The sequence below is a fragment of the Pezoporus occidentalis genome, unplaced genomic scaffold (genome assembly GCF_034315485.1).
Source record: "Pezoporus occidentalis ecotype Australia unplaced genomic scaffold, CSIRO_AGI_Poc_V1 ctg44, whole genome shotgun sequence".
Classification (NCBI taxonomy): Eukaryota; Metazoa; Chordata; class Aves; order Psittaciformes; family Psittacidae; genus Pezoporus; species Pezoporus occidentalis.
In genome coordinates, this window is record NW_026915769.1 from 1,905,037 (window position 1) to 1,919,453 (window position 14,417).

General features: G+C 37.9%; 1 protein-coding gene across 6 annotated transcripts in view; it reads left to right on the forward strand.

Moving 5' to 3' along the window:
* Positions 1 to 14,417, forward strand: part of MPPED1 (metallophosphoesterase domain containing 1) — a 60,636-nt gene that overhangs the window by 20,324 nt on the left and 25,895 nt on the right. For all 6 annotated transcript variants that reach the window (XM_062634875.1, XM_062634877.1, XM_062634876.1 and 3 more), the window contains exon 4: positions 13,263 to 13,488. In XM_062634875.1, coding sequence (XP_062490859.1) covers positions 13,263 to 13,488 — 226 coding nt within the window. The remainder of the gene's footprint in view (positions 1 to 13,262; positions 13,489 to 14,417) is intronic.

Consider the following 14,417-nt stretch of genomic DNA (forward strand, 5'->3'; position numbering starts at 1 on the left):
ACTGTTGGCATTGGTAACTGAAATTCTGTTCCACTGGGCAAGAGAGTGGTGATTTACATGTGCTTCTGCAACATTTTGTATATTCTAAAACAAAAATGACAGTGAAAATGGGAAAACATACCCAGACAAAACCCCTGATATGTATTGTTCTTACAGCAGTGTGGATACCTTAATTTAGAATGAAAATGGCTTCTGGATTCTGATACTTCATTATCAAAAAAAGAGTGAGAGGAAAGAAAGGAGTAGCTGAGAGAGAGGACACAATTTATGAGTAATGGATTTCAGGGTTTAGGTTTAGTTTCTTTCCTGTAGTTGATATTTTTGCATTATTCCTATCTCTTTTTATTTTTCTACATATTACAGCATTCTACTTTGGGAAGGCACGAAGCAGACAGATACACGTAGGCTGAAATGGAATATAAAAAAAAGTCAGGACTTTAGAATTTAATCAAATATTTACTAACAATTATCACCAAGGCTGATAAATACCTGTTTTGAGCTTGGGAACCCAGTAATATGCCCCACATGGAACAATTCCATTGTTCTAAGAGTATTAAGGTAGAGACAGCATGTGGAAGTAATACACTCTGGTACAGTGCCCTCATCTCTGTCTCTGTATCACTGAATCATAGAATGGTATCCAAACGGAACAGGTTGGTTGTAAAACAGAAAGCAAATTTTAATCCTATTTTGCAGGTCTCTATCATGTAGTATAATAATGTACTGAAAATAGCATATAAAGATTACACAAACCATATGGTTAGCCCTTCTAAATAATACTGATTTTATTTTTCTGCTAGTGTGGGAAGAAAAGTGCTTTGGGATATTGTTAGCAAGCAAGGATGGTGGCTACACACATCACTTGCTGCACAGTTTTTGTCTCCCTTGTTCTCCATCTGCCTCCCTGCTGGTCACATCTGTACAGTGTTCTGAAGAAGTCTGTAAGCTGAAAGACTCTCAGTGTGGCAGAGAGATTTCCCAAGGCATTTCTATGATGGTCTCTTATTTTTATTCCAAAAGGTTTCATTTTCTGACTTTACAGGCATATTCCAACTTCATGGTAGCACATGCAGTTTGGCAAAAGGTGATCTTGGTGGTTTCAGTGTATTTTTGCAAGAGCATCTTTGAGATACGCAAATTTAACAAGTCAGAGATTTTTTTCAGTTTCTTGGCAATTTGAAGAAAGGGGAAGTTTAACTTATTTTTTAAATTTATTCTGGAAGATCCAATAGAAAAATAATTCGGCATCACGATGTAGGTTTCATCAGCTAGCATTTAAAGTTTTGTTCCAGTTCAGAACTGTAAGCTATTTCTTTAAATAGCAGTCAGTGAGAATTCAAAATGGAAGCTTTAGCTTTTTTAATTTTTTTTTAATGAACAATTTAGCAACACTAGAATACCCTGAGTGTTTGCAAAATCTATAGTAAATGGTGGTATGGTTAAAGTGTTCTCTTTAAGAAGAAGAAATTAAAGACTATTTTGCTAGCTGTGCATCTTGTTGTGAAAGGCACTAGTCTGCAACAGTTTTGATTTTTCTAGATAGCTGCTTCCAGTACCTTCCATGATTTTGCAACTCCCACAGCTTATCCAACCTTTTTCTTCTTCCTTGTCTTAACATTTGACTAGCTTCGTGAGAAAGCAATTGACAGACTCTGGCATGGACTTTTACCTCCAGCATCATTCTTAACTTGCTGCCACCAAATTTCTCTGTCTGTTCCTTCATCCCATAGCACAGGGCTCAGCTTCCCACTTATTTTGTTCTGTGTCAAATCTGTGTCTTCTGCCATCGTTAGACTATAATTCTGTTTATGCCTTGGAATAAATGCTAGCATATTTGCTTGTTACACTTTCCCTTGATCTCAGCTTCCTCTTGGGCACTAGATTCGTATCCTACTACTGCTTTTGCTCCATATCTTTATGTGTAGCACTGGTTCCTACCTTTTAGCTTTCTGTTCCGTTGGATCCTCTTGGGTCTGTGCCACTCTTACCTATCAGCCTATTCCATCTTTTCAGTAGGCCCTTCAGCAAGTTCAGATTTTATCTTTCTGCTGTACATAAAATTTTTGTTCCTGTCTGATGCAATGTTTTACATTAACATCATTAACTTCCATGGACCTTATGGCTGTATCGACCACATGCTCAAGTGTTGTGCTAATAGAGGCACGTTGGCTTGCTGAGTCATACCCTAAAATATGTTCTCTTTTTTAGGCTAACTGTATGTGGGTACACAGGAAGGCCTATACCAGCTCAGATGATATATGTCTCTAGCACCGTATTGTCTTTGACTGTAGCTAGCAGCTAAGGTGCTCTGCTTTGTCTGCCCCTTAGTTACTTAGTTTTTATCATCTGACCCCTAAAGCCCTCCATTTAATTTCACTTTGTTCTTTTTGGTAATTTCTGTTCTTTTACTTTTCTTCCCCCTCCCCCCTGCTTCCCAGGGAGTAATTCGAGGTTTTACTAGGGCTAGATAGATGCCTAACTCTATGGAGGAGATGAAATGCTGGTGATAACTGAATGTGCATATTTTGTCAGCTTTCTCTAGTAGGCAGTCCAAGGACATCCTGAGCCACAGCATTACTTTGTTTTCAATATATAGATCTTTCTTCTTAGTTTTTTTAATTGCCTTTTAGATCTGTGCAAATTTTGAGTGCCGGCAATTTTACATCAGAGTTCCATGAAGGTGTCCCTGCCCATGGCAGGGTGTTGAAACTAGATGGTCTTTAAGCTCCCTTCCAACCCAGACCAATCTATGATTCTATGTTTGTGTGAAGTGCTGTGCTTATTTTGAACCTGTCACCTACTGGTGTCATAATGTGTTTCCTGATGCTGGAAGAGAAAAGTGAACAATTTCATTCTTCATTCTGCTTGAGAATATAGGCTCTTCTAATATCTGCCCTTAAGAAATTTTTTAGTCTGAAGCCTGTTTAGAAACCCTTAAATACCTTTGATCATATGTGCCACTCTTTGTACCCTTTTGTTCTATATCCTTTTAAAAACAGTGAGACCAGAACTGCACATGAGCTGAGAACACCACAGATTTATCCCCTGGCATAATGAAATTTCCTGGTTTGTTCTCTTTTCCTCTCTAGTGTTGTGGATTATTCTGTTTTTATTTTTGACTGTGACTGAACAATGAGATGGCATTTTCATAAAATTGCCTGTTACAACTCTATGAACTCTTTTCCGAATGGTAATATCTAGTTCAGAGCCCATCAGTGTGTGTCTGTAGTTGGTATATATTTTCCTGCACTTGAATTATTCTGCATAAATTTATGTTCAGTTTCATCTGTCATCTTATTGCCCAGTCATGCAGTATCATGATGTACTTTTGCAAGTCAGTTTTCAATTTTGCTGTCCTTATTCAGAATAGCTTAGAAAAAGAGGGGAAACAGGGAAGAACAGTCAGTTTACAAAGCTTGACAGTGGTGCCAACCTGATAATTTCCCTCCCTTCTTTTTATGAAATAACTTTTCTCCTGTTCTTATATTTTACTTTTTAGCTTTTTTTACATACTTTCCTCTCTGACTATTTTTCTTCCAAATTTGAAAATCCAATTTTGGAGGATGAGAAATAATGAAGTATTAAATATGTATTATGGCAGGGCTGCATGGAAGGACATGAAGCCAGTGCAACTTTCTAATGGCACTATAAGGATGCATGGTATGACAGCTTTGAACACACGCTAATTTTCCAGTATGTCCAGGAGATTTTAATGACATCACGTTAAATGGCCAAAAATAATTCTGGGGACTTGTTTCTCAATACACGGACGTGCTAGAGCAGGTCCAGAGGAGAGCCATGAAAGTAAGCAGAGGGCTGGCATACCTCTCCTATGAAGACAGGCTGAGAGAGTTGGGCTTGTTCAGCGTGGAGAAGAGAAGGCTTGGGGGATACCTTATTGCAGGCTTTCATTACCTAAAGGGGGCTTAAAAGAAATCTGGAGAAGGACTTCTTACAAGGGCATGTAGTGATAGGACAATTGGCAGCAGTTTTAAACTGAAAAAGGGGACATTTATATTGGCTATAAGGAAGTAATATTTTACAGTGAGGGTGGTGAGGCATTGAAACAGGTTGCCCAGAGAAGTTGTGGATGTCCCATCACTGAAAATGTTCAAGGCCAGCTTGGACAGGGCTTTGAGCAACTTGGTCTAGTGGAAGGTGTCCCTGCCCATGGCGGGGGATTGGAACTGGATCATCTTTAAAGGTCCCTTCCAACCCAAATAATTCTGTGATTCTGTGTAATCAAGGTTAGATAAGGTAGATTATATCATAAGATCTATTAGGCTGACTGTGCACTGTAGCTATCCTTGTGCTCAGCTTTTTCGTTATTTTTGGTTTTGTTGTTTATTCCCTACCTGCATATAAGTCAGTGTTGTAGGACAAATACAAAGACGCATGTCCTGCTTTAGTGCACTCATCAAATAATGACTCCAAAACCATGTCTATTTTTCATATCCTATATTGTTGGCACTGGAAATTGCCTGCTTGGCTCAGTTGCTCATGTAATTCCCCTTGCTCAAGTCTGTAATATCATTTCCAAATTGTGTATGCTCCAGGACCCACTGTCACTTTGAGCTTCTGGGTTACTTTCCTGGAAATTTGACTAAATAGCCAATCTGTGATGTAAACTGCAACACATGCTTTTGTATTCTGTCTGTGAATTCTCTTCTGTGCATGGATTGAAAAGATTACTTAAACTAATATCCATTGTTTCAGTATGTTTGCTTGAGATTTTCCAGTGTCAAAGACAGTCTTCCTATTTGAAATTCAAGTTCAAGCTAAATTTGAAATAAAAAAATTGGTGGCTTTGCATTGTCATGGAAAACAGTAATTAGCTCTTTAGAGTATTTTCCTGAAAATGTTAATTTTACCTGTATATCGTACACACACAAAAAAGCTAGATTAAATTATTTGACATGCACTTCAGGAATTGACGTAGGCAGATTAATATCAAAGGATATTTTTTTTATTTCAGACTAAAAAGTATTTTAGTCTGAAGATGCCATCCCAGCTATAGTAAATAGCACTACTAGAATTACCCGTTTCTAGTATTAGGTTGTAGAAGAAAATCAGCTAATTTTTGTCAATAAACATCATTCCTACTTTTAAGCTCTTGATAAAAAAAGCTCTTCAGAAAAGCCTGAAATTAGCTTTACATTTGCTTTACTGTTCAATCTTGCAAAATGATGGCAGTGATTTTTCATCCTCTTTTAACAGGTATTTTTAGGTTCAATAATACATTTAAAACAGATAAAAATTGTGTTGAAGAAGAAAAAAAAAATAATCTTCCAAGCAGCAAAAGAAATTAGAATTTATAAATTGTAGTCATGCCATTTTGACCATCGGTAATTACACTATTTTTATGTTAATGTGGAAACCCTTTGAAAGAAGTATTTAAGTACTAATTATCTATTTACAAAAGAATGGCTTTGGAAATGCAGTGAAAAACATTGAGCTGTGTAGGGATTTAGAACAGATGTCATTTTTAAAAGACTAGGCATACTAAAAAAAGTGTTGATTTTTATTGCATTTCTTAAATGTGCAATGGTTCTGATCCATTTGTACGTCTAAGATTCAGACAGTACATCACAGAAAAGTGCACTGCAACACACTCTCCAGTTCTGAGGAGTTAGTATGTCCTGAAGACTTCTGAACACTAAACTGGCCGGGTGTCTCAGGGAATATTTAAAATACATCCCTGTATTGGCAAGATGACTCAGAACAGCTGTTCTCCAAGTATTTCTCCCATACTAGTGGTGACAAGCTGTAGGAGTGGTAGGTGCTAAAAGATTTTCTCTTAATTTCCTGCTTCCAAACACGCGTATGCTTTTGGGGGATTTCTTGCACTTTGCACTAATACTGAGGTTTCTTGTTTCCGCTAGTGGAGTGGAAAGTAGCCAGACTTAAAGATTCTTAGTCTCCGGGGTGACTCGCCTAAAAATGTCCTGTGATTTTCATAAATATGGAGATCCCTGATCCTCCGAATAATATGTGAGTAAAACCACCCAGTCTTATTCCAGACTAGGAGACAAGTGTAGCTTTAAGAAAGCAGTGTGGCCCAGACGTGCAGAGATCAACCAGGGAACTGAGAGATCTGGAGTATGATTCCATGAATTGTCGTGGCCTCTGGTGGAGATATTTGAAAGAGTCTGAGGAACACAAGCGACTGAATTGTGGTTAGTAGTCTTCAGACTTGACAGTCCCTTTATTGTTCCCCCTTGTAAAATTGTGAAAATGATGCTTGATCCACCTACCACATGAATGTGTTGGAGGATTAATTATCATCAGTGCAGCACTTTGAACATCTACTGCAAAGCACTGTACACAAACATTAAATACTGTTATTAGTGCTGTGCACCTTGTACAGTGACATAACACACAGCTCTTTGTAGTCATCTCTTCCAGAAGGTGACGACTGGGAGGTACTAAAAGCACCTTTGTGGTATCTGAAGATCTGAATAGGAATCTGTGTCAGTGTGCGGTGAGATCCGTGTAGGAAGTCTGAAATATTTTTGATTGTTACTTTTTAACATAGTTCTCCATCTTCTTTTCTTTCATTTTCCCCACTTACGTATGTTATAAACCAGAAATAGAATATTCCAAAGGGCAGAAAAGCTGTTGTAAAAATTCATCTCCACAGAAATGTATATTTTTTAAGATTACAACTATTCCAGGAAATAAAAAGTATTTGTTAAAATAGACCCTGTGGCTTACATAGTTGGGGGTTTTCAAACCATCCATTGCCATAATGTAAGGCAATATCAAAGTAAGGTTCAGTTTAGGCAAACCTTGCAGTCGTATAATTTTCTAGGCATCTGTTACTGACCACTAGTGGACAGAAGGAACAGACCTACATAATCTTCTGGTTTGACTCACTACAGCCACTTTAATGGCCTAGTTTGCAACATGCACTGGGTTCATTCTGCATAATTACAGGGTAATTAAATAAACCGGGATAAAAGGAAGCCATTTTTCCTTTAGAAGTAATTTTGGCCAATTATTATACATGTGCGTGTGTGCATATAAAACACAGTATATCAAAGAGCCTAAGTTGGGCTATTATCAGGTATTTTTTAGTTTGATTTGCCTTTATCTATTTATACTAAGAAATCCTGTTTTGTAAATGTGAGCAGTATTGTATGTGATTGCTGTTGTAGTGCTTAATATAATTACTAGCTTTTACAATGCAAGAATGTCTTGAGCTAGCAGGTTACAGATGACTTAGGAGGGAGTGTTCATTTACAATGTTATTCCAGATTACACACCATACAAAAAGTATGTTAATGTGAATTTCCCAGACATCAGCCCCAGTGTTTAAACACAGAACTGTCAAAGAGATGCTAAAAAGCAATCTCAGACAGTTATGCAGTCTTTTTACTATATCACTCACTGCTGTATTCCAAAAGGTTGAAATGAGAGGGAAAAAGCAGTAAGTGGGCACTTACATGATTGTCTCTGCTTTTAATGAATACTAAAAATTCTGCTCACTACAATACCAGGAGAGAAGCAAAGCACATCTGCTTGTACAAGTTTGCATTTATCTTGGTGAAGGTGCAAGTTGATAACAACTCTAAGCTGCAAAGGAGGTTACTATTTGATAAAGATGCCTAACCTCTTAGTGCCAGACAAGCCCGGAGTATAAACATCATGCATTTGCTTTTGAATTATTTTCAGCGTTGATCTAGTTTACGGGGAAGATGACTGATAGAATAGGATGAACTTTTAAGCACATAGAATTCTGCTTTGAACAAATTCAAATGCAGAGAAATAGCAGACAGAGGCACATTGTTCAGTACTTCGCATGATGCAGTTTGTAGTTCAAGTAATGGTTCCCCAGCATTTCAAGTTATTTTGTAAAAATTATGTTTGCCATAAAAAGGGCCCGCTGTAGTTTAGAAGTTAAGAATTGCTGTAATAATTTTGTAATTGGTGCATAAACATGCAAAAAATTTAGATGTTCAGTTGATTTTCTTAATTAGCAATCTACAGTAATGAAGGGAATAAACAAAGATGTTATTAGCTGAACAATATCTCTATTCTTATTCATTATATATTACCAGAACTGCTATCAGATTCTTACACTAAGGAACAAAAGCTTTTGTCAGGAGGGCTTGCTGTAGCTGTCAAAAAAGTAAGATAGTAAGATAATCTCAAAAAATAGTAAATTGGATTGATTTAGGGCATTTAGGGCAGAAACTTCATCTTCTTAGTTGTTCTGGGAGGAGAACCACTGCTGCCTGACTTCATGGATTTTGTCTCCTAGACTTCTGTGGATCCTTAGGTGTCTCATTCCTTTGAAACCTCTCCTTCAGACTGGGCATTAGTCTTAGACATATTGAGGAAGCTCAAGGGAACATAAGTACCTTTGAGGTACTTACTTTGCTGAATATAACAAATAACTTCTGAATCTGCTGGGCATTTTCAGAGGGATGTCGAGAAACAAACATACAGAAGTCTGAAGCATAGTACTGCTGCAAGTTTTGTTTCTGTAAGAAAAAGCCCTTTGGTAAAATGCTAAATTAAGTGCAAGGTAATGTCTCCAGCATTTTTCTGCATACAGGGAGAAATTACAAAAAGGAGAGGAGGGGGAAAATGTGGCAGGAAAGATGAAAAACCATGCAGCATAGATGAAGGAAAAGGAAGGGAAAAATCTCTCATGCTTTGTTAAGGTAGAGTCTGAAAGAGAATGGTGGCTTGGAGCCTCACTCCAAGTTGGCAGAAGGCAAAAGCTGGATGTAGCCTAAAAGCCCTGAAGGCCAGGACTAAATTTGAGCCAGTATGTTTCTGACAGAATTTTGATGTGTAAAGATTCCTGTTGATTCCAAATCCAAATAGGATGAGGTGGCTAGAGGTTGATTATGGAGGAAAATAATTTTAATTTCTGGCAAGTTGGATATTATGGGAGGGAAAACCCCCTCATTTTAAGAAAAAAAAAATTGCTTAGAAATTTTTTTTACCCCCAGAAATTTTTTACTCCCAGATACTTTAAACTGACATTTTGGTTCATTTTCTTTTCTTGGTAATGTCAGAATCACTATATGAATTTCCAAATATATCCCATTCCATCCAAGTAGTATTTTAATAATTTTAATATAGAATGCTGTTCAGGTAAATTGTTTTCAACCAATTCTAGTTCTAGTTCCTCTCCAGCTTATAGAAATATTTTAGGAGAAGCTTCTCAGGAGCCAGGAACAGGGGATTCCCTGGTCTTCAAGCAAAACCACTTGTCTTGTTTTGGCTACTCAAAATAATTTAAAAAAGAAAATAACTTTCCACCAAATTCATAACTTTGCCTTTTGTTTTTTGGTTCGAAAATACATCTTTGACTCCTGTGGCGTATGTTTTTGTATGTGTTTCTTGGCACTCCAGAAAGGCAGATCTAACATGCTTGATGCCTTAATTTTACTGGGGAATGAGTTTTGTCCTGGATATGTGTGCAGAATTCCTGTGACAGCTGTAAATTTTCTATAATGCTTTTGTATTTAGCTTCTCTATTAATAAGGAGTTTGCTACCTGCCCTCCAGTAAAGCCGTATACTAGCATCAAATGTTAATTAGCTATCAGTTGAGTATTTAGTCCTACTCAGCTGCAAAATGGATAGTATGAAAACTTATACCAGTTAATGGAACATACTCTCTAGTCTTGTTAAATTGCTTGCCTACTGTAGATTTGTTTCATTCGAATCACAACATGAAATGAGTTTTTAATTCCTTGCAACATTGCAGGTTCTTTAAAATTACTGTTAGTTTTCCAGTGTAGACTTGCAGAAACCTGGAATCACACAGGATGGAGGGTACGTTTGGAGGTCAGAGTCCAGCCTCCTGTTTGTAACAGGCCTAGTTAGAGCAGGCTGTTCAGAACCTCCTTGTCCAGTTGAGTTTTGAATATCTCTAAGAGCAGAGATTTCACAGCTGCTCTGGCACCTATTCCATGTTTTGACCGTCCTCATAGTAAAATTCTTTCCTTGTACCGTGTTCCCACTTGTGTCTGTTGCCTCTTGTATCTGTGTGCACCTCTGAGAAGAACCTAGCTCTGGCTTCTCTGTATCCTGAGATCAGGTAGTTGCAGGCAGCAGTAAGGTCTTCATCTTCTCTAGGCTGAAGAGACTCACATCTCAGCCTCTTCCCGTATGCCACATTCCCCAGCCATCTTGGCGGCTGTCTGCTGGACTTCCTTCAGTTTGTCCCTATGTTTTCTTTTACTGAGGAACCCAGAACTGGACACCACGCTCCAGACTTGATCTCACTAGTGCTAGACAGAGGAGAAAGATCACTCCCTTTGTTCAGCTATTTTCACTGTTAACTAGTACATTGTGGTTGTCTGGCTTTGCCACAAAGACACACTGTGCCTAGTCTTGTTATTCTCTCATAGGAGTATGCAAAAGGAGGAGTTTGCATTTGCTTTTGACGAAATTTATGAGGTTCCTGTCAAACCATTTTTCCAAACTTTGGAGGTTCTTCCGAAGAGCACACATACCTTCCAGAGTGAGTCAGCATATCCTCACTTGTAATTTGGTGTTGTCTTGCAAATTTGCTGAAAGTGCACTCCATCAGATTATCCAGGCTGTTAGTACAGAAGGAAGTAGTATTGGCCCCAACATCACTAGCTGAGGCATACCTCTAGTGACTTGCTTCCAATGGACTTTGTCCCACTGATTTTAGCCCTTTGAGCTCAGTATTCTAGAGGATACTTGACCCACCTTATCATCCATCCTTATTTTAGCAATCTGGATATAAGAATGCTGTGGGAGATTGTGTCAAAGGCTAAGATCGAGGCAAACAGCATCCAGTACTCCCCCTTCACCACAGAGCCAGTCATCTCCTCATAGAAGGCAATTGTGTTAGTCAGGTATGATTTAGCCATCACTGATGGCTGTTCCCATTCACTTTCCTGACCTTCACTGCTTGGAAAACTACTTTATGAGAGATGTGTTCCATAATTTTCCCAGGCCTGATGTGAAGCCTGATGGCCTGTATTTTCCCAGATTCCCCTTCTTGTCTTTCTTGAAGGTGGGTATGACATTTGCCTTTTTCCAGCCAAGGGAAACTTCTGCAATCCCCCTGACTTTTCAAAGGTGTGATAGACAGGTTATAAGCCTGTGTCCATCCATTGCATCTCTCCAGTCAGGTGAGCTCTTCCACCATGTCTCCAATTGCTATAAGAAGCAATGAAAACACGCATGAGCAGAAAAAATATCTGTTAGGGAGAAAAAAAAAAAAAAAAGATGGTAAAGAGAGGTTGTGGAGGCAAAAAGAGGGAAATGGGTTTAGCAAGGTGCCACCTGGTATGGAATGAAAGAAAAAAAAAACTTGAGCTGCAAACTCATCAAAAACACAGTTGTTAATTGAAAAGCTGACAGACCTGTAACTACAGTAGCGCTTCTGGCCGCCACTATAATAAATGTAACTGTACATTTAGAGTAATTTGCTAATTTGCCTAAGTAACACCCACAGACAGCAACATGACATAAATACATTAGTGGAAGCAACAGCTATAACAAGCTCGTGCAGGTTCTTGGCTGCTAGATGGATGGATCAGATGAGCTGGAAAAGATGTACAAAACAATAGAGATGGAATTGTTAACAGCACTGCGGTATTCAGGATTTTATTTTCCTTTTTTACCAAGAATGCTTTAGGGCATGTAGATGCCCATACATATTGTAGCATCTAAGTAACATTTTTAACTTATGTGTGTATATGTGCACACACACAGAAAACTTGTAGAGATGGAGTGCACATCTGCAAAATGCTAAGCATTTCAGAGGCAAAAATTACAAAATGTACATCTCAGGTAGTCTTTCAAGTGAAAAAGAGAATCTCCAGCATTCAACATGTAATTATAGATATCTGAAAACAGTTTCTCTTAGCAAATATTCTAAAAGCACATATGTATTGAACCCACCAGAAAGACTGGAAAATGTACAATCAATTTTCCTAATACAGGTGTTCCAGGTGTCTGAAATTTACACTTAAGAGTTACCGATATCGTTTCATATGGCAAATAATGAGTTTAGCCTTGTGGCATCTCCTCTGGGCTAGCACTGTTCTTTGTTTCATATTTCTGTAACTCTGAATTACACTCTTGCATTTTATTCTTAAGTCCTATACATGTCAACTTTTTCCACTACATATTGGGTGGTGGTTTACCTTCTCTAAATATCCTACCTCTAGGTTATGGTTGTGGTCATTTCTATGTTATCAACAATACATGTTAAAAATGACAAGATTGCTGCTATGCACAGTGGGTCTCATTTTCAAGAAAATATTTTTTTTCTGGTCCCAGTCTCCTATTCTGACTGTCTTCATCCCGATGCACAGTAACAGTGCAGAAGCAAAGCTAATGAATGCAGCTTTACACAGTTTCTGTCTTTGTTTCCTCTCAGATGTGCTCAGAAGGTTTCTGTTAAGCTTCTTGAGGCAGGTGATGCCTGCTCTCAAGGACAATCCAGCTGATAACCAAATGTGGACTTAGGTAGAAAGTTCCTGTTGCAGTGCTGCTCTCAGGGAGAACCTATGTATGTGGGCATGTATATTCTTGCAGTCGGCAGGAGGTTGTAAGGTTTTTCACTAAATACAGTTTGTAAAATATTCTTGAACATGAGTCACTTTAAATTATAGTCCATGGATCTAAGGAAGTCACTGAGAAAATGGAGCAGGAAAAAACATGGGATAGAGGCAAACTGCAAGACTGCTTTGTGGGATGTGGAGTTTTGACAGCTAAACCCCATCCCTGTCTTGGTTGAAGGCTTGATTTGAAAGGGCAAAGAGGGCAGCAGACCTCTGACTGACCCAAGTTCTGAGTCTGTAAGACCTCCTCAATACAAGCGGATAAAGACCACAGCTCTGGGAGAAGAGCTGACATTATTTTGTGAAGCGTTACGACTGATCTTCTTTGAACCCTAATTTCTGTCAAAGAGTTATCATCACTGTCACAGTAAGTGATACTTGCAGCACAAATGGCAATTAACTAGAAGTAAATAGTAGAGCAGAAGTCTGCAGACTGGTTTTTAAGGTTGATGAGTTGAAAGTAATTTCAACACATTAATGCTAAGTATGCTAAATCATAGTGTGCCCTGAAAAAGACAGTAATGTCATTTACCTGAAATCACCAGAAATTGCAGTAAAACGTAGTAAGGCGTATGCTCTGTTGTTTTCAGTATGTGAGCATATTATAGGAATTGATAATAGTCTGTGAGTCTGTCTGTTTTCTTTTATCAGATTTTCCATAAAACACGTAATTTGTTTGCTTTTCACTGTTTTAGGTAGCCTGCCCTATGAATACAAGATTGTGATAGCAGGAAATCATGAATTGACCTTTGACCAGGAATTCATGGCTGACTTAATCAAGCAGGACTTTTACTATTTCCCCTCTGTTTCTAAGCTGAAGCCAGAGAGCTATGAAAATGTACAGTCTCTTCTAACAAACTGCATCTATCTTCAAGACTCTGAAGTGACGGTGAGGGGATTCAGAATATATGGCTCCCCTTGGTAAGCAGGTTTTTAAACATACCTAAAAAAAAATATTGATTGCTGTCACATCAGCCATTTTGTATGCATCAGCTATATCTGGATTGCTGTCTTAGGAAGAAAAGTAATACTCAGTTTGATAAAGTTTTTATATTTTCTTGTAATGAATCATTCCTGTGACAAAATAATGTACTATGGTTATTGTTAAAAAAATAATGTTTTAGTGCGCTCTTTAACTCTCAGCCAGTAGCAGTTCTGTAACATAGTCCGTGTAGGGTTTTTTGTGTCATAAAATATGTTTCTATACTTAGTGAGTTTATGTAATTACAGGTTAATTTTATTGAAGAGGGTATATTCTTTTGACAATTTCCATCCTACAGATAATATTTAAGTTTCATTACTGTATACAGTAGTCATTTAACGTAGCAAGCTTGTTACAGCATTTGTTTAAGCCTCATTTTTTTTTTTTAATATCCCTCAGAATCTTATTTCTTTAATACAGTAATAGCTTTCCTTAAGGCATAGTTGCTTCTAAACTGAAGGCATAGTTGAGCTTCTAAACTGAAGTCAACAAAACAGTGGCAACCTAGTATTTCATGGATTTTGCTCTGTTGCATCGAGTGAACACTTAGAATTCCTCGACAGTATTGGAGACAGATGGGCTTTGGCTTCCTGACCTCCACCTTGGCCCTCGTATGTACTGCTTCTGTGTCTCTTACTTAAGTTACATTACTACTGTGTTACTTCCACTAACAGGACTGTAAATTGAGTCTTCTATGAGCATTTGCTATACATATAAAATAAGTAAAAATTTATTTTAAAAGGCAGATTTTTAAGGGAATCTGTTACTCTTCCTTTTAAAATCACATCAGGCTGGAATGTAGCAAACAAGTTGTCAAACCTGATGCATATACCCCAATGTGAATTTTCAGTGTGAATAAACTGTGAAA